The sequence below is a fragment of the Sciurus vulgaris genome (assembly GCF_902686455.1).
Source record: "Sciurus vulgaris genome assembly, chromosome: 4".
In the NCBI taxonomy this organism is placed as follows: Eukaryota; Metazoa; Chordata; class Mammalia; order Rodentia; family Sciuridae; genus Sciurus; species Sciurus vulgaris.
Window position 1 is genome coordinate 54,126,564 of NC_136464.1, and position 25,718 is coordinate 54,152,281.

The 25,718-nt window shown below is 36.8% G+C and overlaps 1 protein-coding gene across 15 annotated transcripts in view; it reads left to right on the forward strand.

The window, feature by feature from the left end:
- CFAP70 (cilia and flagella associated protein 70) overlaps positions 1 to 25,718 on the forward strand; it is a 98,847-nt gene that overhangs the window by 45,451 nt on the left and 27,678 nt on the right. For 14 of the 15 annotated variants that reach the window (XM_079137062.1, XM_079137052.1, XM_079137063.1 and 11 more), the window contains 8 exons: positions 2,536 to 2,627; positions 11,108 to 11,172; positions 11,491 to 11,672; positions 14,341 to 14,472; positions 19,697 to 19,822; positions 21,925 to 22,058; positions 22,180 to 22,295; positions 22,618 to 22,842. In XM_079137062.1, the coding sequence (XP_078993188.1) occupies positions 2,536 to 2,627; positions 11,108 to 11,172; positions 11,491 to 11,672; positions 14,341 to 14,472; positions 19,697 to 19,822; positions 21,925 to 22,058; positions 22,180 to 22,295; positions 22,618 to 22,842 (1,072 nt within the window). The remainder of the gene's footprint in view (positions 1 to 2,535; positions 2,628 to 11,107; positions 11,173 to 11,490; positions 11,673 to 14,340; positions 14,473 to 19,696; positions 19,823 to 21,924; positions 22,059 to 22,179; positions 22,296 to 22,617; positions 22,843 to 25,718) is intronic. The other variant, XM_079137066.1, reaches the window with a different exon arrangement.

Below are 25,718 nucleotides of genomic sequence, written 5' to 3' on the forward strand. Positions count from 1 at the left end.
GTAGAAACTTTTAAATTTGACACGATCCCATGTGTTGATTTGTGTTATTTCCTTAGCTATAGGAGTTCTTTTGGGGAAGTCATTGCATTCACATATATGTTGAAGAATTTCCCCTAATTTTTCTTCTAACAGTTGTAAAGTTTTGGTTCATTTTATGTTGACTTTTGTGCATAGTGGGAGATAAGGATCTAGTTCTGTTTTTCTTCATAGGGATATGCAGTTTTCTCAGCACAATTTGGTAAAGAGGCCATCTTTTCTCCAATGTATGTTTTTTGATACTTTTGTCAAGAATCAGTTGAATATAGTTTTGTGGGTTTTTCCCTATATTTTCTATTGTATTCTATTAGTCTGCACGTCTGATTTTTGTTTTTGTTTTTTTGTTTTTTTGACCAGTGTCATGCTGTTTTTGTTACTATGATCATGTAATATAATTTCAAATCAGATATTGTGATGCCTCCCAGTATTGTTGTTTTTGTTCAGGATAAGTTTGGCTTTTCTTGGTCTTTTGTTCTTTCACATAAATATTTTAGGAGTGTTTTTTCTAGTTCTCTGAAGAAAGCCATAGTTATTTTGATGGGGATTACATTGAACATGTAGATTGCTTTCATTAATATGCCCATTTAAAATATTAATTCTGCCTGTCCAAGAACATGGGAAGTATTTTCATCTTCTAGTGTCTTCAACTTCTTTCTTTAGTGTTCAATAATTTTCATTGTAAAGATATTTTACCTCCTGTTTTTCTTCTTCTTCTTTGTTCTCCTTCTCCTTCTCCTCCTCCTCCTTCTCCTCCATTTTCTTCTTCCTCTTCCTCCTCCTCACCCTCCCTCCTCCTGCTTCTACACCTCCATGAAATTATTTTCCTGAGTTTTTTCTCAGCAGCAACTTTATTATTGGTGTACAGAAAAGGCACTGATTTTTATATATTGATTTTGGATCCTGCTACTTTGCTGGTTATGTTTATCTGTTCTAGAAATCTTCTGGTAGAGTCCTTAGGGTCTCCTAAGTGTAAGATCATACCATCTGCATAGTTTGCACTTCTTTTTCTACTTCCTTAAGGTGCACAGTTATTTTTTACTTGTTCTTTTTAGTTAGACAAGACAGTAGAATGTATTTTGACATATCAAACATACATGGGGTCTGGGGTTGTGGCTCAGTAGTACAACACTTGCCTGCATGTATGAGGTACTGGGTTTGATTCTCAGCACCTCATGTAAAAATAAATGAAAATAAAGGTCCATCAACAACTTAAAAAATATTTTAAATAATACATGGGGTATAACTTCCCATTTTGTTGTTGTATATGATGTGGAATTACACTGGTCATGTATCCATATATGAACATAAGAAAGTTATGTCTGATTCATTCTATCGCCTTTCCTATTCCCATGCCCCCTCCCTGTCCTTCATACCCCTTTGTCAGTGAACTTTTATTCTTCCCTCCCGTACCTCACTGCCAATTATTGTGAGTTATCATCTGCATATCAGAGAGAACATTTGGTTTGGCCTACAGATTTTTGGGATTAGCTTATTTCACTTAGCATGATAGCCTCCAGTTCCATCCATTTACCAGCAAATGCCATAATCTCATTTTTTATAAGGCTGAGAAATATTCCATTGTGTATATGTACCACATTTTCTTTATCCACTCATGTGTTGAAGGGCATCTAGGTTGGTTCCACAATCTAGCTGTTGTGAATTGAGCTATTATAAACATTGATGTGGCAGCGTCACTGTAGTATGCTGATTTTAAGTCCTTTAGATATATGCTGAGGAGTGGGATAACTGGGTCAAATGTGGTTCCATTCCAAGTTTTCTGAGGAATCTTCCTACAGTTTCAGGTTTTTCATGTGGTACAGATGAGTGTTGATGACAATTTGATTTAGGGCAGGATATGTAGTAAAAAGAAGTCAGAAACTTGGAGAGGTGAGATGTTTGGAACTGGAAAGCTTTGGGCTAGTTGATGAAGAAAAGATAAAGATAACTTGAGTTTCAAGCCTTATTTTCTAGAATGACAGAAATGCCATAAAGACAAAAATCAAGAGAGGTTGATAGGGCAGAAATGATAAATTTAGACGTGTTATATTTTGGATGCTGGCAAAAATCTGGTCAGACGTATTCAGCAGTGAGAGTTCATAAATGGTGAGGAGGAGATTGTGAATGGGAAAATGAAAAGATATGAAAAGAATATTTTTGCAGGACACACGAGAGAAGGTTGCTGGAAGAAAGAATGACATTTACTTAAAAGAGATCCTAGAAAAGTTATGAACAAGTTCAATGGGTCTTCCACTGAGGTAGATATTTCCAGGATTAAAAGTGAAAACTTTTTCCTCCATGAGATAACCACTATTACTATATTCCTTTCCAGTTATTTTTCTATGTAGGAAAGACTAACAGTTGAGATCAAGCTACATGTGTGATTATATGTGCATTTTCCTCACTCAGTACATTGTAAGCATTCTTTTATGTTACTAAAATTTTCTCTTAAGTATCTTTTTTTTCCCTGAAAATACCAAATGAGAAAAAATGTCTTTACAGCAATATTTTGAAGCAGGGACATACATTGTGTTGGAGATTCAGCTGGACAAAGCCTTGGTTCCAAAGCGAATGCCAGAGGAGCTAGCCAGAAGGTATGTAGCAGTGGTTCTCAAGCTTGTTTAATACAAGCAGTTTAGGTATAAATAGGAGGAAATCAGTTTGTCCCTGTGAATGTAATTTTCCCAGGTTAATCATGAGTTTTGAGTTGTTTTTTTTCTCCAGATGGAATTTCCTTTGCTATTGTTGTTTCCTTATTACAAAAATATTATATGCTTACTACAAAAAAATTTTAGAAAACCAAAATGGGAAGAAAGTATAAAAACATGGGGCTGGGGGTATAGCTCAGTTGGAGTGCTTGCCTCATAAGCACAAGGCCCTGGGTTCAATCCCCAGCACCGAAAAAAAAAAAAAAAAAGGGTTTTCTACTTATGTTGTGATAACCATTTTTAACCCTTTAGTGTTAATCCTTTTGGAGTTTTTTTTTAATATATATTTTTTTAGTTGTGGGTGGACACAATACCTTTATTTTATTTTTATGTGGTGCTGAGGATTGAGCTCTGTGCCTCGCCTATGCTAGGGGAGTGCTCTACCACTGAGCCACAACCCTGCCCCATTTTGGCATTTAAAGCCCCCATTGTTACACACACATACACATAACACATCATGTATACATATAGGTAATTTGGGGGGTGGGTACGAGGAATGGAACCCAGGGACATGTCACCACTAAGCTACACCCTCAACTCTTTTAACTTTTATTTGAGACAGTGTCTTGATAAGTTACTAGTCCGGCCTTAGATTTGCCATCCTCCTTCTTAGCTTCCTGAATACTTGTGTTTACAGGCATGTGCAACCTTGCCTTGACATAAATGTAATTCCTGAAAATGACTTTTGCTTGTGAATTACTAGGAAGTTGTGCATTTCTTCTATGTTATCCAATTTGTTGGAAGACAATGGTTCTAACTAATTTTTTTTTTGTACTAGGATGGAACCCAGGGGCGTTTACCCATAGAACCACATCCCAATCCCTTTTTAACTTATTTTCTTTTTATATTTTAAAATATTGTTTGAGTTGTTGATGAACCTTTATTTTATTTGTTTATATGTGGTGCTGAGGATTGAACCCAGTGCCTCACACATGCTAGGCAAGCGCTCTATCTCTGAGCTACAACCCCAGCCCTCATTTACTTATTTTTGAGACAGGGTTTTGCTATGTTGCTCAGGGCCTTGCTAAATTACTGAGGCTGGCCTTGAACTTGTGATCCTGACTGGTTTTTCCAAGTCTGTAATTACAGGCATGTGCCACCACTTTCATTTCTGATTTTAGAAATTTCAATCTTCCCTCTTTTTTCTTAGTTTGCTAAAGTTTTGTCAATTTTGTTGCTCTCTTCCACAAACCCACATTTTTATTTAATCAGTTTTTCTCTATTGTTTTTCTATTAGACATTTTTTCTCCACTCTGATTAATTTCCTTTCTTCTGCTAGCTTTGGGCATAGTTTGCACTTCTTTTTCTACTTCCTTAAGGTGTACAGTTACGTTGCTGATTTGAGAGTTTGCTTATTTTTCAAGTATATATTTAAACTATAAATTCCTCTGAGCACTGTGTTTATTGCATCTGATAGATTTGACATATTATAGTTTGTTTTCACTTATCATGAGGTGTTTTCCCCCTTAATTTTCCCTGTAATTTTTTCCTTTAAATCATTGGTTGTTTAAGTGTCTTGCTTAATTTCCATCATCTGTGAATTTTCCAGTCTTTCTTCTGTTATGGATTTCCAGTTTTATTCCATATGACCATAAAATACACTTTGTATGGTTTCAGTTTTTAAAAATTTTTTTAATTTGTTTTGTGACCTGACATATGATCTATCCTGAAGAATATTCCACGTGCACTTGAGAAGAGTACATATTCTGTTGTTGGATGGAGTGTCCTGTTTGTTAGGTCTAATTGATTTTTGGTTTTGTTTGAATCCTCTAATTATATTTTAATTTCCTGTCTAGTTCTATTATTGAAAGGAGGGTATTGAAGCCTATAATTATTATTGTAAAACTGTCAGTTTTCCCCTTTGATTCTATCAATTTTTATTTCACATATTTTGGGACTTTGTTGAATGTAATTGTTATATTTTGTTGCTGTATTGATGAGCCTTTCATCAATAGATAATATCCTTTTTTGTCTCTTATGAATTCTTTTTTTTTCTTAGTTGACATGATAAGTATTTAATGATCATTTATCCGTATAGTAAATAATCAGATAAAATACATTAAGATATTTGAAGAAAGTTTCTTTTTCTTACAGAAGAATGTCACAAAGCTTAAATAATACACCTGCTGTGGAACAGGAAATAAGTCCAACTAAGTGGCTCAGGATACCAAGTGCCATTCTCAATCTGGCACGAGTTAAATGTACCTCAAGAAATGACACAATTACCTTCACTTCAGAGTCTTGATTTCGAATCTGTTTTGCCTGACAATAATCTAGCAATCCCAGCTATTTTAGTTATTGTTTCCATGGAATATCTGATTTTATATTTCTACTTTTGACTTGTTTATGTGTTTATATCTAAAGAGAGTGTCTTGAAGTCATCAGATAGAGCCTATGTTTTTTAAAAATCTAATCTGCCAATCTCTGCCTTTTAGTAGGAAACTTTAATCCATTTATAATTAATGTGATTATTTAAGAATTTACTTTGTCATTTATCTATTTGTGTTTTACATGTCTTAAATGTTTTTCTTCTATTCCTTCATTGCTGCTTTTTTTAATTAGTTGATTTTTTTTTTGGTGTATTATTTGGGTTCCTGTCTTCTGTCCTTTTCTGTATATTTTTAAAGTTGTTTTTTTAATGGTTGCCTTGGGAAATACAAGTGATAAACTTGATAACAGTATAGTTTGAATAATGCCAACTTAATGTTGATACTATACACACTGCTCCTGTACATCTCTACTCCTCTCCTTTATATTTTTATATTGTTACCATTACAGATTTCAACTTTATTATGTGTCTGTTAAAATAGATTTATAATTATTATTTTATACATTTGCCTTCTAAAAAGAAGAAGGGCGGAGTCACAAACCAAAGTACAGTAATATTGCCTCTTGTATTTATCTTTACTAGTGTCCTTTATTTCTTCATTTGACTTTGAGTTATTGACTAGTATCCATTTATTTCAGCCTGAAGAACTCTCTTTGGAATTTCTTGTCTTAGCTCTTAATTATCTGGGATTATCTTACTTTCTCCTTCCCTCTTGAAGAATAGTTTGCTGGATAGAATTCTTGGTTGGCAATTTTTTTTTGTCAGACATTAAATGTATCATCCCGGTATTTTCTGCCCTCATGGTTTCTTTTCTTTTTTTTTTTTTTTTTTTTTTTTTTTTTTTTTTTGTGGTGCTGGGGATTGAACCCATGGCCTTGTGCTTGTGAAGCAAGCACTCTACCAACTGAGCTATGTCCCAGCCCTCTTTTGTCTTTTTAAATTAAATTTAATTTCTTGCAAGTTTTCTGCCATTTGAGCTATATCCCCAACCATTTTAAATTTTATTTTGATAGAATCTCACTAAGTTTCCCAGGCTAGCCTCAAACTTGTGATCCTCCTTCCTCAGCATCCTGAATAGTTGGGATTACAAGGTGTAAGCCACACCTTGCTGGCCTTGTGGTTTCTAATGAGAAATCAGCTGTTAATCTTATTGAAGATCCTTTGTCCATGATGAGTTGCTCTGTTCTCCCTGTTTTTGTTATTCTCTCTTTGGCTTTGCTTTTGACAGTTTGAATATAAACTATCATTATGTGAATCCCTTTGACTTTATATTGCTTGTAGTTTGTTAAGCTTCTTGGATGTGTAAATTCATGTCTTTCATCAAAGTTGGGAATTTTGGGGTCATTATTTTTTGAAAATTCTTTCTACCTGTTTCCTCTTTTCTTCTTCTGTGACTTCTGTTACGTATATGTTAGGTAGCTTGAAAGTATCTCACATATCTTAGGTTTTGTGAGCTTGTCTTTATTCTTTTTTTTTTTTTTTTCAGTGTAGTGCTGGGGATTGGAACTCAGGGCCTTGTGCTTGCAAGGCAAGCACTCTACCAACTGAGCTATATCCCAGCCCTTGTCTTTATTCTTAATGTTCCTCAGATTTAATTATTTCAGTTGTCATGTTTTCAAGTTCACTGATTCTTTCTTCTGCCTAATCAAATCTGTGGAACCCTTTTAGTGAACTTTTTTATATCAGTTGTACTTTTCATTTCCAGATTTTTTGTTTAGGACATTTTTATAATTTCTGTTTCTATTGATATTCTCATTTTGTTTCTACATTACTTTACTGGTTTCTCCTAGTATGGTGTCTGTGAAATGGTTACTAATATTAGCAATCTTTTTTTTTCTTTTTTTTTTAGCCATAGGGAGATAAAAGGCAGATTTCTCCTCCAAGTTAACATACCCAAATCCCAAACGACAATATTTTAGAGTAAAAACTAATTAGAATGGTAATGATAGAAAATTATACCAAATTACCCCAAATAATATAAAAGATTATTTGCCTGTGGTTGCTGACTATATGTACCAAACTGCTGAAATTATGTCACTATATAAGAATATATGTAAGTTTAAAGCAGTCTTCAACATATGAAAGAAAGCTCAATGATTTTCATAATAAAAGAAATGGAAATTAAGATTACCCAGAAATGTCTTGTTTTTTTAATTGCTGAAGATCAAAAAGGTTTGATAATTCGTGCTGTTGTCGATGAGGATATTTGGAAACAGGCCCTCTCATGCAAACTGGGGAAGTGTAAATTGGTACAACTCCATTGGAGAGCAATTTGGTCATAGTTATTTAAATAAAAATTGATGAATCTTTCAACCCTTTGATATGGTAGTTCACTTCCAATAATTTGTTACTATAGTTTGGATCTAGATTGTCCCTCAAAGGTCCATGTGTGAAAGAATTAATTCTAGTTTGGCTCTATTGAAAGGTTGTGGAAGCTGTAAGAGGTGGGGGCCTAGTGGGAGGGTTCAGGTCATTGGAGGTTCAGGTTCAGGGGTTGTGTGTCCCTGCCTTCTTCCTCTTTATCTTTGATATCTGGGATCCTTAGGTAAAGAACTTTGCTATATCAGGTGCTCCTGCCATGATATATTACTCCTTCCCGTAGAGACCTAAATGTTGTGAGTCTACTTAACAATGGACTGAAAATTCCAAAACTTTGAGCTAAAATAAACTTTTCTTTTTATATGTTGATTATCTCAGGAATTTGTTACAATAATGGAAACTACTATGTTTATCTTTCAATAAGTGTTCTTATCAAGGTTATCAATTGCTACCACATTGTTAAATCTAGTAGTTAGCTGGAATCAGCATTTAACTACTCAGTTCTCCTTGAGAGACTTTCTTAACCTGGTTTTTAGGGCACCATACTCTCTTGGTTGTATTCTTCCCTCCCTGGCCTTCATTACCTCTCTAGCATCTGAATGTTGGAGTTTCCTAAAACTCAGTCCTTGAACTCATTTTCTAACTTTTCTCATTTCCTTGTTTTTAATCCAGTCTCATGGCTCTAAACACAATCTATGTGCTGACGCCTCCCCAAGTTGTATTTCAAGTCTGGACCTTCCTCCTGAATTTCAGGTTCATATATCTAATTCTCACAAACTTTCTGGCAGAGCCACAGTTCTCTTAAGTGGTTTCCCTGCATGGTAGACATTCTATCTTTCAGTTTTTTCTTTTCTTTTTCCTTTTTTAGTAGCAACTTTATTGAGATATAATTCGTATACCATATTCTTTACTTATTTAAACTGTAAAATTCTGTGGCTTTTAATATGTTCACAGTTGTACAGACATCACCATAATCAACTTTATAACATTATCATTACCCCTTAAGTTGAAGTAAATCTTGTATACAGCGGTAGTTGCTCTCTCTTTCTTGTCAACCATCATGCTATCTCCTTACCCATATGCCCCAGCCCTAAGCAACCACTTATTTATTTATTTAACTTTTTAATGCATTACCAACTCTGGACATTTCATATAAATAGAGTCACACAGTGTGTGGTCTTTGTGACTGGTTTCTTTCATTTAGCACAAATTTTCAAGGTTCATCCATATTGAAGTATATACTTTATTTATTATATGAATATGCCACCTTTTATTTTTCAATTAATCAGTTGATGAACATGTAAGCAGTTAATTCTCTTTTTTGGTGGTACTGGGATTGAACCCAGTGCTTTACTATAGAACTATATCCCCAGACCTTTATAAAAACTTTTCATTTAGAGACAGAGTCTTGCTCTGAGGGCAAGGCTGGCCTTGAACATGGGATCCTTCTGCCTGAGCCTCTCAAGTCACTGGTATTCAGGTGTGAGACATTGCACTGTGCAGTTCATTTTTTTTTTTTTTTGGTAGTTGTGTATGAACAGAATGCCTTTATATTATTTATTTATTTTTATGTGGTGTTGAGGATTGAATTCAGTACCTCACACATGCTAGGCAAGCCTCTGCCACTGAGTTACAGCCCCAGACCCATTCTTTTTTTGGTAGTGGGATTGAACTCAGGGGCACTCAACCACTGAGCCACATCCCCAGCCCTATTTTGTATTTTATTTGGAGACAGGGTCTCAGTTGCTTAGCACCTTTGCTAAGTTTGCCATTGCTGAGGCTGGCTTTGAACTCACAATCCTCCTGCCTCAGCCTCCTGAGCCGCTGGGATTACCAGTGTGTGCCACCTTGCCCAGCCAGTTCATTCTTAGTATGGCACTCAAACATGATCTTAAATGGAAGTCAACTCATGTAATTCCTCCATTTAGAAACTACCAGTGAGTTCCCATCTATGATGGCATAGTCTGCATGTACTGTGCCCTCACTTTTTCAGTCTGGCCATACTGGTGTCTTTGCTATTGCTCAGACATGCCAGGCACATTCTCACAGCAAGGCCTTTTATACTTCTTGTTCTTTTGCCTGAAATACCCTCTTCCTAGGCATCTGCATGACTTGCTTCCTCACTTCCCTGGCATCTTTAGTCAACTTGCCATCTCAGCGAGGCCTCCCTGCTGGAATACGCTCTTCCCCTCCACCTCCCCAGGCCTGAGCATGTTCTGTTGGCCTTCCTGCATTGTTTTTCACCATGGCACATAGGACTGGCATATTTTCTTAATTATTCACTCATTGTCTTTCTTTCTGAGGACAAGAATTGTTGCCTGTTTTGTTAATACTCTATGCCCAGACCCAGTATATGATGGACAACAGGCACTCAGTCATGTATTTTGACTGAATAAATAACCTTGTCTCTGGAGAGGATATTAGGAGGCTGGACAACAAAGTTGGAAGGAGATATTTTGCTATATTATTGTTTCATGCCTTTAAAAATTTGAATCATATGGACCTATTACCTATTAAAATAAATAATATTAAAATTAGTGATTATGAACAGAAGTATACAAAGGGCCTATTAAAGAAAAATTGACTTGTTGAGGATTTTTGTTATTGTTGCTTGTTTTGTACCAGGCATTGAACCCAGTGGCACTGTATCACTGAGCCACAGCCCCAGCCCTTTTATGTTTTTTGTTTTGAGACAGGGTCTTACTAAGTTGCTTAGGACCTTGCTAAATTGCCCAGGTTGGCCTTAAACTTGCAATCCTCTTGTCTTAGCCTCTCAAGTCACTGTACTTATAGGCAAGTGTCACCATACCTGGCCAATTTTTTTAGTTTGGCTACAAAACTTCAAGGCAATATGACATACTTCAGCAGGAGTTGAAACCACACAGGGAAAATGCTGTACCATTCCTTTTAGATTTTTTTTTTTTTTTTTTTTTTTGCGGTACTGGGGATTGAAATCAGGGCCTTGTGCTTGCGAGGCAAGCACTACCAGCTGAGCTATCTCCCCAACTCCCTTTTAGATTCTTATAAGAGCTTCTGAAAATAAAAGGAAGAAGTTTTGGCATAAGTAATTTGATAGTGACAAAATGTGTTTTCTTAACTTAAAATCTGTTACTCTTATTGTAATCTCATGTACTTCTCTAATTTTTGATAAATAATACACTTTTTATTCCAGATGCAGAGGAAAGAAAAGATCTTACTTGCCTATATCACCCAGATTTCTAAATCTTTGTGCTTTCAGAGACTTACACTGAGTATCCCTAAAATCATGGCACCCATTGCATTCTAACCCTCAATCAGCTATTTGTGCAAAATAATAATTTTTCAAAGTGTACAAGGTTAAATACAGGATGCAAATAGCCAAAAATACCACTTAGACACTCTGAGTAGCTGCTTTCTTCATGTCTGGTCCATAGACCAGATACTATACTGGAGTTCCCATCTAGGGTTTTACATGAGAGAAAAGCACGTTGTTCAAGTGTAATAGGGAAAAAGACCTCAGATGGCCTCTACCCAGCATCTCTGGAGGTGAGATATAAGAAGACGTAAACCTTCAGATAATAATTTTTTTAACTTTAATAATACCTTTTATTTAAAGTAAAAATAAATTATGTCAACATTTAATCAAGGTAAAGATTACTAATGAAATGTAATGTTCCTTTTATTGTACAAAGTCAAAATAATAAGTTTTTATATTTTATATATTTTTTTCCTGATACAGGGTCAGGGAAATGATTCCTCCAAGGCCTCCTCTTACCCGTTGGACAGGAGGTGCTCAGAAGGCAAGTACCAAAACTAACATGAAAGCATAAGATGTTGACTACATACATTTGAAATGGCATGGACTCTTCAATGTGCCTTCCAAAAGGGGTGAAAGCTTGTTTGAATCTTCACGTATTTTCATTTCTATTTCCATTTGTGATCAGTGGTGGACAGTGAATAGCATACATTATTTAACCTGTGGATGGTGGTCTCTGAGTTGGGAAGAAAAGAGTAGTTTATAGGGTTACTAAACATAAATCCTAATGCAGTTTTAGACTTTCAGCCCATGGTCTTGTCCTCTTTAGGCCACTTTACCAGACATTTTACATTTTTTTTAGGCAGTAAATGATTACCACGTGCAGATCAAGAACATTTCTAAAGCCATTCTGGATGAATACTACAGAATGTTTGGGAAACAGGTGGGGAATAACATAGACAGTGAAACTTTAGAGGAGCAGAAGTGCCAGCTCAACTATGAATTTAACTCTTCTGGAAAATACTTTGCTTTCAAAGAACAACTCAAGGTAAAACATTCATTTATTTAATTAGTCTATGGGTTATTACGGACCATCTTCTCTATGTACTTAACTTTTTTTGCTCTGATTTTGTTCAGCTAGCTTCTCTGAGATAGAGTCTCAGTAGAAGCTCCACTTCTGCAGTCTTGGAATGGCTTATTGTCCATTCTGAGTATGAGGGAGTTTTTGTTGTTGTTGTCATTTGGTACCAGGGATTGAAACCAGGGGTGCTTAACCACTAACCCACATCCCCAGCCTTTTTTTTTTTTTTTTTTTTTTTTGTATTTTATTTAGAGACAGGGTCTCTCTGAGTTGCTTAGGGCCTCATTAAGTTGCTGAGGCTGACTTTGAACTCATGATCCTCTGGGATTATAGGCATGCACCACCACTCCTCGTGTAAGTTTTTAAGAAATGAATTCTTCACTTGAGGCTAGGCTAGATTTTGGACCTGATTTCATGTTGCTCCTAGGAAGCAGAAATTGTTACTGACTCTGTAAAGAGTTCTGTTTCCCATTCAAATCTCTCTCTGGCCCATGGAATCGCTAAGATTCGAGAAACATTTGCTGTGGTATCATAATCCCTGCAGCTGAGTAGCCTGAAGTAGGAGGATTGCAATTTCAAGGCTAGCCTCAGAAATTTAGTGCGACTCTGTATCAAAATACAAAATAAAAAAGAACTGGGGATGTAGCTCAGTAGAAGAGGGCCTTTGAGTTTAATCCCCAGAACCAAAAAAAAAAAAAAAAAAAAAAAACTTGACTAATAATGGTTAACACTTATTAAATGTTTTCTGTATGCCAAGCAAATTTTAATCAGTAACCCTATGAGGTAAGTACTCCCCATTTCTCTCTTTTATGGGCAGGAAAATGCAATATTAGTTGGGTAAGTAATTTGCCCAGAGTCACAGAGAGAAGTATAGTTCAAAGACAGGATTCAAATTCAGGCACTTTGGCTCCAACTGCTATGTTACACTAACTCTATGAACATTTACAACATGCCCTGCTCTGCAGTAAATAGATAACAAAGAGAATTCATGGAAATAATAAAGTAGATGCTCATGGAAGCAAGAGGCTATTCTGAGTAGTGGTATAATTACTTCTCAATTTGATTCCTGGTTTTGCTTTTTCTAGCTGGGTGACATCCAGCACATAACTTCACCTCTCTATATGTAAATTTCTTTATTATCAGTGAGGGATAATATTTATATTAACACATGGGCTCATTTGGGAATTAAATAATATGATGCATGGAAGGTGCTTCCTATAAATCCTGGCAATGGTGTTAGCTTAGGGAGAGAAGAAAAGAAGCTGCTTGGCCGTAGCAACATGGTTTATACATTAGTCCCCCATTATCTGTGGGTTATTTATCAAGATCCCCCCATAGATTCCTGAAACTCTGGACAGTACTGAGCCCTATATGTACTATGTTTTTTTTTTTTTTTCTATAACATAAATACATGTGGTGACTCTCATCTTTTCACATAAAGGAAGCCCTTTATGCCTTTTCTTTGGCCTGTCCAAATTGTTAATTAACATCAGTCCTCTTGTGCTTTAGTGCCATTATTAAGTAAAATAAAGGTTGCTGAATGTAAGCACTGCCGAACCACAAAGGTTAGTATTACAGCAAGATGACTACTTGGTGTCTGATGAGTGGGTAGTGGACAGCATGGAAATACTGAACAAAAGGATGATTCACATCCTTGGCAGGATGGAGTAGGGCCACACAGGATTCCATCATGCTACTCAGAAGGTTGCACAACTTAAAACTCACAAATTATTTATTTCTGAAATTTTCCATGTAATATTTTCAGACCACGGTTGACCATGGGGATCTCAAACCATATATAAGGAGGAACCATTGTATTTGCATAGCATTTTAAGTTTTTATTCTGTTTCCTCTCTGTGGTTTTCAGTTCTCTTCTACAGATAATAATACTAGAACTACATGTCCACTTAACAAAGAAACTTAGGTGCCAAAGTGTGAAATAATTTATGAGATTGTACATGGAAGCATTATAACCAGATTTCCATTCTCTGGACTCAGACAAGGCCTTTCTCCCTTTCTGCCTTGAATCATATGGCCGCTATGAGAGACATAACACATAAGCCAAATGCTTATATATATAACTGTCTTCACATGATATGAGTCCTACATTGCCCCTATTAGTAACGATGGTGATGTCAAGAAAGATAGAGTACGTTGACTGGAGTAATGTCAGAGAGCGCATAGTCTAGTGGTCACCCAGGGAGAAACCTATCACCAGCTGAAGTTTTTTTTTTTTTTTTAGTTGTTAATGAACCTTTATTTATATGTGGTGCTGAGAATTGAACCCAGTGCCTCACACATGCTAGATAAGTACTCTTCCACTGAACCACAACCCCAACCCCACCATCTGAAGTTTTTTTTTTTTTAATTTCTTTCAGTTGTAGATGGACACAATACCTTTAGTTTATTTATTTATTTAATGTTGGTAGACCTTTATTTTATGCATTTGTTTATATGTGGTGCTAAAGAACAAACCCAGTGCCTCACACATGGCTCATGTGTCAGGCAGGTAAGTGCTCTACCACTGAGCCACAACCCCAGCCCCCATTCGAAGTTTTGATGAACCTTAGTCCCGAAGTCCTAGTCAGCTGGATGCTGCTCTGTGTTATTAGAAGGAATTGTGTATATCTTGCAGCATGCGGTGGTAAAGATTGTAAGAGAGAAATATTTGAGGACAACGTCCTTCGAAAGCCAGGAGGAACTGCAGACATTTATCAGTGAGCTTTATGTGTTCTTGGTAGATCAAATGCATGTGGCCCTAAATGAGGTAGGTGTCAACACCGAGAGCTCTTCTTTTCTCTGTAGCGCATCAAGACTGCCTTTGAAATACTCCCACTCTGTTTGCTTCCTTTCTTCCTTATTCAACAAATATTTATTAAGGTGGCTACTCTGTACTAGGCACTGAAAACAAAGATGAGTAAGAAACTGCCTAAAATATAAGACTAATTTTGGGGAGAACAAGGGCTATGCTTTTTCAGTTTCCTAGAAAAATAAGTTATGACTTTCAAAAAATGTAATGGAATTGTCAAAAATAGACAAATTAGGCTAGGGAAATTGTGAAACAAAATTGTCATTTTATTTGTTTTGTGATTGTTCGCGATTCTTAATTCTTAGAATAGTAAAAACAATGAAAAACTGTAAGTTTTCAGATATTTTACCAAATGGCAATGACATTTCAAATATGCCTTTTCTGTGACAGGTAGTCTACTTTCCAGCCCACTTGTCTGTTTGCATATTTATTTGTGCACCTTGCCTTCATTTCTAAATTTTTGTGTGTATTCAGTTGTGGTTTATTGGAAAGGAACAACAAAATCAAAGCTGTTTTGTGCCCATGGCAGTCTCTTACTAGCGGTGCCTCTTCTTTCTGTTTGTTCTTCTTCCCTTCCACTGTCACTTTTTCTTTGACCTGGTTCAGCCTTCTTGAAGAGGTAGGACAAGAGTGTCCAGTATTGTAGGAGTAAAAGACCAGTCCTTAATTCTCGGGTCTGGATGATATGGATGAGTTCATTTGGAAAGCAATCGAGAGTTGAGTATGGGAATTGCTGCTGCCTTCTGTCCCTAAGGAACTCTTACCCAGTGGAGGAGTCAGGCGCGAAATACAAATCGCTGCAGTAGAGGGAGGTAAGTGCTGTGACTGGGATGTGTTTATTAGAGAGCAGATTAGGGAAGCCTCATGAACAAGTGCTCTGTTTCCTGCTGGGAAAGAGGAACTCACAGAGGAGCTGTGGCTTGAGCTGGGCCTTCAAAGCTGAAAAGAAGTTCTCTAGATGGATGTCTCAGAGCATTGAGTCACAGGAACATCACAAAGGTTTAGAAGTTGCAAAGAATATGATATATGTAGACGTTGCAGAGTTCAGGAGCACAGGCTGAAGTGGTTAAGAGGTGGAGAAGAAGGAGATGAAACTAGGGATTCGTTCCTGTTGGGAACTTTGGCAGTGTGAAGGGATACCTTGTATGCTAAACAAAGAACTTGTGACTTTTTTCTCACTAGCAGTTGGGAGGAATAAATTAAACTAATTTATGCTGGAGCATAGTATGATCAGTTTACATTTTATAAAAAACATACTGATAGCAATTATAGAAGGTGGGTTGGAGGTGCAAAACTGGTGATGTTTGATGACTATTGCATAATAAAGAGGAAGAGGAGTAAAATTTTCTTAAGTTTAAGGCTCATTGACTGAGTTATTGATGTTAACATTAACCAGGACAAGGAGTGTAACACAAGTAAACTTGGTGAGATGCAGGTGATGTTGAGTTCAATTTTAAACTTTGGCTCCTGTGGGGTTTTGCTAAAGAAGACATGTGATTTGGGGAGCTATGATATATGGATAATACTGTCATTGATGGGGCTGCCTGAGAAAGACAGGATGAAAGAGAGGAAACTGGTTCTAGAATCCTAGGAAACACAAATTTTTCAGGGATGACTGAGTGAAAGAATTGATGAAGAAGACAAATAGAATTATTAAGGAGGCAAAAGAACCAGAAGTCAATGGAGTTCTTGAGCCAAGGGAAGAGAATTTTAAGAACAAGTGGTCAACATTGTCAGATACTCCTAGGAATTCAAGGAGAACAAAACCTGAGAAGTTTCATTGGATTTGGCAATAAGGAGCTTATTGTTAACCTTACATAGAAATTTCATTGCACTAATGGGGAGGATTAAAATTATAATGCATTAGGGCTGGGGATATAACCTGGTTGGTAGAGTGTTTGCCTTACAAGCACAAGGCCCTGGGTTCAAATCCCCAGCACTGAAAAAAAAAAAAAATCTATCTATCTATCTATCTATCTATCTATCTATCTATCTATCTATCTATCTATCTATCTATAATGCATTGAAGAGTAAGTCTGTGATTAGGAAATAGGTTAATATCAAATCAGGAAGTTGGATAATGAAGGAAAAAAGTGGAAAAGTCAAAGCTAGGAATTACAGGAATTTTCTTTTTAAGATGGAAAAACCTTGAGCACATCCATAGGTTTAGGAAAAGGAGTCCGCACAGTGGGAGAAGTTGAGAATTGTGGAAGGAGAGGAGATGAGGATGATAAGCCCAGGTTATACAACTGGAAAGGACCAAGGATCAACCTTGAAACAGAAGGGACTCAATGCCTCTTCCTCTGAGATTGAAAGGAGAAAGAGAGAAATAGATACAGAAATTGCAGGGTAGGGTGGCACTTGCCTGTAATCTTAGCAACTGGGATAAGGTTGAGGCAAGAGTTCAAAGTCAGCCTCAGCAATTTAGTGAGGCCCAAGCAACTTTTTTAGAGACCTTGTCTCTAAAAAAAATACAAAATGGGCTGGGTTTGTGGCTCAGTGGTTAAGTGCCAGTGGGTTCAATCCTTAGTACCAAAAACAAAACAAAACAAAAAAATTGATGCAGAAATAAACTACTTAGGTGTGGGGTAAAAAACTGAGGGTTTCTTGCTAATTATTTGTTACTTTGTGAGATAAGTTCTTTATTGAAAGTAAAGGGGATGCAGGTTGAATGAAAAGGTTGAAGAGAAAAATTTGTTGCTAAACCAGGACAAATACAGAGATTACTGAGTATTAAAGATCTTCAGCTAAGACTGAATGCCACAAGATTCTGGGAGGGCTCAGATATCTCTACAATTATTCAGTTTTTCTTTTTCTCTCTTTAAATATTGTGAATGGACACAGTACCTTTATTTATTTTTTTAATATAGTACTGAGGATCCAAACAGGGCCACATATATTTGAGGCAAGTGTTCTCCCACTGAGCTACAACCCCAGACCTATTCACTTTTTCCCAAGGATCAGTTAAACACACCTGTCCAAGAACGAAGACATCAGATCGTAGACTTTTTTAAAAATTTTGATTAATTGATTTATTTTGGTACTAAGGGTTGGACCCAGGGGCACTTTACCACTAAGTCACATTCCCAGTACTTTTATTTTTTATTTGGAGACAAGGTCTCACTAAGTTCCTGAGGTTTCATTCAGTAACTGAAGCTGGTCTTGAACTTGTTGTAAGGAAAAATGCAGCTCAGCTTGGGACCCTCGGTGGTTCCAGCCCCTCCTGTGGAACTGCCGCTATACACGCCCGTCTCAGTTGCGGCTTGACAATAGCTCCCAGAAAAATCCACCGAGGACACAGGGCCTCACGCAAGAGACTTTATTATGCAGACTAGCGCATCTGCTCCGGGGTGAAAAGAAAGGAAAAGAGAAAGATGGCGTGTGGACACTTCTCCCAGATATTGGAATCTCCCGGGCTGGAAGGAACCAATAGCAGAGGAGAATACTTGCAAGCTGACTGATGAACCAATGGCTAGCTAGCATGTTAGGACATAATGTGGGAAGCAGGAAAATGGCTGTAGTGTAGGCCGGAAATTCCTGTGACGTAAGAGGCAGGCGGAGCACTGACAGATGGTTGGGAGGCAGGGAGAAATGGCCGCACCTGAAAGAGTGAAGTGACTGTTTTGTATTACACTTGTGATCCTCCTGCCTAAGCCTCCTGAGTGGCTGGGATTACAGACATGTGCCGTGACCCCCAGCTGTAGGCTTGTTTTAATTTGGGAGGTTTCAGGACAAATGCAGGAAAAGGATGAGGATGCTCGAGATTTGAGTGTGCTGGTGAGAGAGGAGTATAAGTAGGTAATCATGAGATCAGGTTGATCCATTTGGGAAGTGATGGGCTTATTGGAAGTGAAGTAAATGGAATCAAGAAGCTATTTTAAGTGAAGTAAATGATAAAAAAGGTGGAAGGCTTAGAAAGTGGATTCTGGGAATGGGATACTAGAGGTAGAGTAATTTAGGTGTGGGCATAGAATTTTGTTTCTGAAAGGATTTGGAGGTCATAATCATCAAAACTAAAAAGGACAGAGAGCAGAAGCTATCTTTGGTTCATCTCAAATCAACCTTTCTTCCTTCCTTCCTTCCTTCCTTCCTTCTTTCCTTTCCTTTTCTTTTCCTCCTCCCTCTGTTCCTTCCTTCGATTGAACCCAGAGGCACTTAATCATTGAGCCAAATCCCTTATCTTTTTTTATTTTTTATTTTGAGGCAGGGTCTTGCGAGTTGCTTAGGGCCTAGGTTGCTGAAGCTGGTCTTGAACTTTTGATTCTCCTGCCTCAGACTCCCAAGTCCCTGGGATTACAGGTGTGAACCACCATGCCTGGCTTTAGCTTTACTCTTCACATTCCTTAGCTACTGTACTTGTCAAAGTCACTGCTATCTTTTTTACTTTTAATTAAAGAATTTTAGGGTTGTTGCTTGGCTATGGCTTTGATTCAGGAGATTTCTAATTACACCAGAATTGGTCTCTCAAACTGGGTATATATGATATATTCTTTTTCTGGTTTTATTTCTACCTTCCTGGCTATTTCTAAAATGTCTCCTTTGTAGGATCTATCAGTCTAATTATCCCCCTAAAGTTACAGATCTGGCTTTCAAAGCTTTACCCTTAGTCTCCTGTTTGTTTGTTTATTTTAATTTTTTTTTTTTTTTTGTAGTTGTAGATGGACATGCCTTTATTTAGTTATTTTTATGTGGTGGCAAGGATCGAACCCAGTGCCTCCTTCATGCTAGGCAAGCAGTCTGCCACTAAGCTACGGCCCTAGTCCCTCTCATGTTTTCTTCATGTTTAAAATCTCCAGCCAGTACTAACTTGCTGACCTTTTACACAACGTGGCACCTAAAAATGATATTTGTCCTAGAGAAAATAAAGGAAGCTGTTTGAGGTCAGAGGTAACTTGAGGAGGGACACTGCCTACCCTGAGGGTTGAGGAGAGTTGTTTTGCCTTAAGCAATTTTTACTCACTTCCATGAGCTCAGACTGTTGGTATTCAGATACCTGAGCTTCCCTTTCACCCTTGATATTTGACTCTTGGTTCTCTCATTCTTTTCCTGCCTTGGCAAGACCATAAGAAAGCTCAATATCATCTTAGATATCATGACTGTATCTTATATCTGGTTATTCCCATAACCCTCTCTACCCTAGAATGGCTTCATTTTGTTTGTTTAACATCTCTATATTGACAAGGCCATGCCAGATGATGTCCAAAGCACCGCTTCAACCATTCATACAAGCAGTGAACAGCTTAGACTCTTTGCATTTGAAGCAGAGGTAAATGAGAACTTTGAAATGGCAGCAGTATATTATAAAGAGGTAATTAAACATCTTTCTCAGTGATTTTTGTTACTATTATTGTAAAATATGGGTGTAAATATGTAAATATGGGTAGTAGTTTTCGAATATTGAAAATCATACTTTTGGGGCAGGAGGTATAGCTCAGTGGTAGAAAGCTCTTGCCTAGCATGTACATGACCCTGGGTTTGATCCCCAGCACTGCAAAAAATAAAAATAAAAATAAATTTTGATTAGTGAAGGGTAGTCACAAAGATCAATAGAACAGAGCCCCAAAATAGAACCACACAGTAAGGGTATTTGGTTTTTGACAAGATGTAAAAGAAATTCCATAGAGAAAAGATAATCTTTTCAACAAATAGTGTTAAAACAATTGCTTATCTATATGTGTAAGCACAAAATGACAGATGCAGACCTCAACAGATTCAGAGAATCCGTTTATTTGTTCACGGACTCTGGCATGGTAGGGGCTCATTTTCTGGATGAGAAAATGTCCGTTGGTTACAGAGTGGATTTTTGTTTTATAGGGTACAATGAGGATGGTTTAATCATTGGAAACTGAGGACATGCAGTTGGGACAGTCAGGGGCTAGTTGTGCAGGTTAAAACTTCAACTTAGGAAGGTAGCTGTAAAAAGTTTGAAACTCATTGTTATCTGGGGAGATAGCAGTCCAGATCCCGAAGGATGAGTACTCAATTTTTGCCCATTGCTTTGCTTTATCTGGGATCCATTGTTTCCCAGAGTTTCTATATTTGCTGTGCCTCCCTCTAGGATTAATTTGCAATGGGGGAAGGTCAAAGTCCAGAGCCCAGCATTCAGTATCCATCCCTTTCCATCAGGGCCTGTGGTTAGTTATTAGGAAAGGATTTACTAGGAGGTTGCTTCTTGGATAGTTTCCCCTCCCTCCTCCGGAGCTGCATCTCTCTCAGCTTTTCTTTGGGAGCTATCTTATAGGAATATTATTTTCCATAACCCTTCAATATGCAAGATAAATTAAACTTGATCTAATGTAAGCATTATACAAAATTCAACACCAAATGGCTGATGAATGTAAATTTAAAACATAAAACATTAAAACTTTTAAAAGAAATAGAAGAAAATCTTCTTGGGCTAGAACTAGGTAAAGAGTTTTGAGATAGTACTGAAGTACTGTCAATCAAAGAAAAATGAGATAAATGGAACCTCATCAAAATTTAAAACTTTTGCTCCATGAGAGACATTAGAGAAAGAAGAGTACAGATCAGGAGAAAATATTTGTAAAACATGTATTTAGCAAAGGATTTGTATCTAGAATATAAAAAACTCTCAAACTTAACATTTGTGTAATCATTGTTTTGAGTACCTGGTTTTTTAAAAATTTTTTAGTGTACCTGGACACAATACTTTATTTATTTTTTATGTGGTGCTGAGGATCAAATCCAGTGCCTCACACATGCTAGGCAAGTGCTGTACCACTGAGCCATGACCTCAGCCCATGAATACCTGTTTTTAATTATTTGGAGTTATATATTTAAGAATGAAATTGCTAGGACATATGGTAATTCTGTGTTTAACTGTTAAGGATTGTAATAGGAATTGCACTGTATCTGTTGATTGCTTACAGAGGTAGTATTGACATCTTAACAGTATTAAGTCTTCTAATCCACAAACTTGGGGTATCTTCCCATTTATTTATTTCTTCTTTAATTTCTTTAAGCAAAATTTGTGGTTTTCATTCATGAGGTACCATTTTTGTCTCAGATTTTGAGATGAATTTACATTTGCTATATCAAGATTATGGTAGAAATTACTATATATGGTTGATATCCCATAAAATGAATCTTTAGACTCTTAAGGTATTAGATGACTTAAAGGTGATCGATCATACACTGGGAAGAAATGACTTGAGGATTCTGTTTTTACATGATTTCAACAATATATTTTTTGGCCACCTATTAAAGCCAGAATAGTAATTATGCTAGGCATTTGGGATTCCATGGTAAGCAAAAAAGTAGTCATGGCCTATGCCTTTATAGAACTTACAGTATTTATGGAGTGCTTACCTGTGATGTCATAAGCACAAAAAGTTGGACAAAGTGTCAAAATCACATCTTAATTAACATCCTGATGCTTTGTCTGCCTAGAGGTTGGTCCGTGAGCCCCAGAACCTGGATCACTGGCTGGACTATGGTGCCTTCTGCCTCCTAACTGAAGACAACATCAAAGCACAAGAGTGTTTTCGAAAAGCCCTTTCTCTAAATGAGAGTCATATCCAGAGGTAGAGATGGAAAGGAGTTGAGGGATGAGTAGGAGTAGATGAACTTCTATATGAGATTGTGTAGGTTCCATAAATGTGACCTGGGACCATGCTGTTAACCATGTGAGTGGTCTTTCCTCAGCTTGTTGCTCTGTGGTGTCCTGGCTGTCTTGTTGGAAAACTATGAGCAAGCCGAGATTTTCTTTGAGGATGCCACTTGCTTGGAACCAACCAATGTTGTAGCCTGGACTTTGCTTGGTAAGTTATTTTCCTGTGGGGTGTGTGTGTGTGTTTCCATCGTAAGAATCTCTTTCCCTTTTTACTCTTTGAATGGCTCATCACATAGTTGCTAAACTTTGCTAAAAATTGGGGCTGTAGCTCAGTGGTAGAGTACTTGCCTCTCTTGTGTGAGGCATGGGTTCAATCCTTAGCACCACATGAAAAATATAAATAAATGTATTGTGTCCATCTACAACTAAAATTTTTTTAAAAAAAGTATGGGGGAAATAAGTCAAAGGTCACAATTCTTCATGTATGATAGTAGGGAATTACATTTATTTCAATATCCTTCATTCCTCAGGTTTGTACTATGAAATTCAAAACAATGATATTCGAATGGAAATGGCATTTCATGAGGCTGCCAAACAGCTTCAGGCACGGATGCTTCAAGCACAAGTAACAAAGCAAAAGAGCATTGGAAATGTAGAGTGCCCTGAAGAAGGAGGGAATATAGAATCCAGTATAGGTCCTTGGGGAGCTACCAATGATTCTTCTAACCCAGCAATCAAGGTGGAAGCCCCAGCAGGTAGGAGCAGAGGGTGGAGATGGCGAATAACTACTGGGAAACTTACCGACCTTCTGAATAGCACCTGACACAAAATAGGCACTAAGTATGTTAAATGAATGTATACTGTAATTTTTAGTAATTTCAGTGACAGTAGGAAAGACTTCTAAACATTTCTTCATTCAGATGATTAATGGTCTGAAGCTTCTGTTAATATTGTTTTTTGAGTTTTCCAGTTTACTACTTTCATAAGTGTCCCATTCTTGCAGAGTGAATTTTTTTCTTTTCCTCCTTCCCTTCCTACCTTTACATGGGTAAGGACCCTGTCTTGTGATTTCTAAAGCTACTTTGTTTATTTATGCGCTCCATTTTCTCCATTGTTCCTTAACATTCTCTTTTCCTCTACTTTAGGAAATCAGTCTTTCTAATATATTCAAAATGTGTGTTTTTTGCCTATGTGCATTATTATGTTTTGTGCACACCTTAAGTATGTCTGAGATAGTGACATTTCATAAACTGTGCCATTTAAATATTTGATAATTTGATATGTAAAGGCATCACCACAGTCAAGGTAATGAAAACATCTTGTTCCCAACTATGTTCGTTTCTCCAGCACCCATTTTCAGACAACCACTGATATGCTTTCTGTTAGTATAGACAAATTTACATTTTTTAGAATTTTAAAATTCTAGAATTCCCTAAAATATTTAGAATTAAATAGAATTACATAGTATGTCCTCTTTGTTGTCTGACTTTTTTCACTAAGCATAATTGACCATGCTATGAGTATCCTTTTTTATTGCTAAGATGGTTCCTATTATAAGCACAATTTGCTTATCTGTTTACCTGTTGGTAGATATTTGGGTTGTTTCCATCTGGAACTATTGGGACATTCATCTACAAGTATTTGTATGAATATATGCTTTTATTTCTCTTGGGTAAATACTTAGGAGTTGAATGGCTAGGACTATGATTTTTTTAAAAAATATTTTTTTAGTTGTAGATGACACAATACCTTTTTTGTTTATTTTTATGTATTGCTAGGGATTGAACCCAGTGCCTCACATGTGCTAGGCAAGTGCTCTTCCATTGAGTCACAACCCCAGCCAACTACTATGTTTTTATTTCCTCTCATAATATGTTATTTAGTTGTTGTGGTTATCAACTTTGTCTTCTTCCCTGTCTTAAGGGGAATAAACTTAAAGTTTCTTAGTTGGGCCCAGTGGAGCACACCTGTAATCCCTGCTGGGGATGAGGATTGTGAGTTCAAGACCAGCCTGGGCCGCATTGTGGGTCTCTCTCTCAAAAAAGTTTCTATGCAGCCATGTGCAGTGGTGTACACCTGTAATTCCAGTGACTCGGGAGGCTGAGACAGGAGGGTCTTGAGTTCAAAGCCAGCCTCAGAATCTTAGCAAGGCACTAAGCAACTCAATGAGACCTTGTCTCTAATAAAATATTTTAAATCAGGGCTGGGAATGTAGCTCAGTGGTTGAGTGTCCCTGGGTTCATCCCCAGTATCAAAAAAAAAAGTCTCTATGTGTGTCCATGATGTCCATATACAAATGCATAATCAATCCCACTTTTACATATAATTATACTAATTAAAATATTAACAATAGCAATAGAAGGGAAATCAGAGTAGATCAAACTGATTGGGGAGGGGGTTGGGGAGGGAAATGGAATGTACTGGATCAATTTACTTATGTACATGTATAAATAGGGTATAATAAATTCTACTACTATGTATAATTATAATGCACCAACAAAAATAAAGTTTATTAAATATAAAATGTTACAAAATTTTACTAATAATCTTACAGAATTAAGAAAGATCTCTTATATTCTCAATTTCCAAATAATTTTTTCATAAATAGATGTTAGGTTTTATCAAGTTCCTTTTAAAAAAATTTTTTTTGTAGTTGTAGATGGGCACAATACTTTTATATTTTTATTTTTTTAATGTAGTGCTGAGGATCAAACCCAGTGTCTCACACATGCTAGGCAGGTGTTCTACCGACTGAGCTATCTCCCCAGTCCCCCTCAAGTTATTTTTATCAGTTGAAAGAATAAAATTATTTTTTCCTATATTTATTAATATGGTGAACTACACTGAGAAATTTCTTTTTATTTTTGGTACTGGGGATTGAACCCAGGAACACTTCACCACTGAGTCATCCCCAGCCTTTTTTTTTTTTTTTACTTTATTCAGAGACAGGGTCTCACCAAGTTACTTAGGACCTCACTAAGTTGTTGAGGCTGGTTTTGAACTCCCAATCCTCCTGCCTCCTCCTCCTAAACCCCTGGGATTACAGGTGTGCACCACCACACCCTGCCTAGATTTCTTTTATATTGAATAATCAGTGTGTTCATGGGATAAGTTATTTGATCACAATGCCTTGATTTTTAATTATACCTTTGGATTTAGATAGCTCATACTTTATTTTGGAACTTTGCGCTTTTGTTTATAAATGAAATGGCCTCACCTTTGTCAATCTAGTTTTATAATCTAGTTTTATAACAATCTAGTTTTATAATCAAGATTGTTGTGGGGGTGAGCAGGGAAAGGATGTTGTAATGAATACAGTTTCATTTAAATAGAAGGAGTAGGGCCGGGGTTGTGGCTCACTGGTGGAGCACTTGCCTAGCATGTGTGAGGCACTGGATTTTGATCCTCAGCACCACAAATAAATAAATAAAAAGGTAACTAAATAGATAGGAGGAGGAATAAGTTCTGGTATTTTGTTGCACAGTATAGTGAATATAGTTAATAATGATGTACACTTCAAAATAGCTGAGTGAGAAGATTTTACATATTCTTATCACAAAGAAATGATAAAAGATTTGAGGAGATGGATATGCTAATTAGCTTGAGCAATCATTTCACAAAGTATGCATAT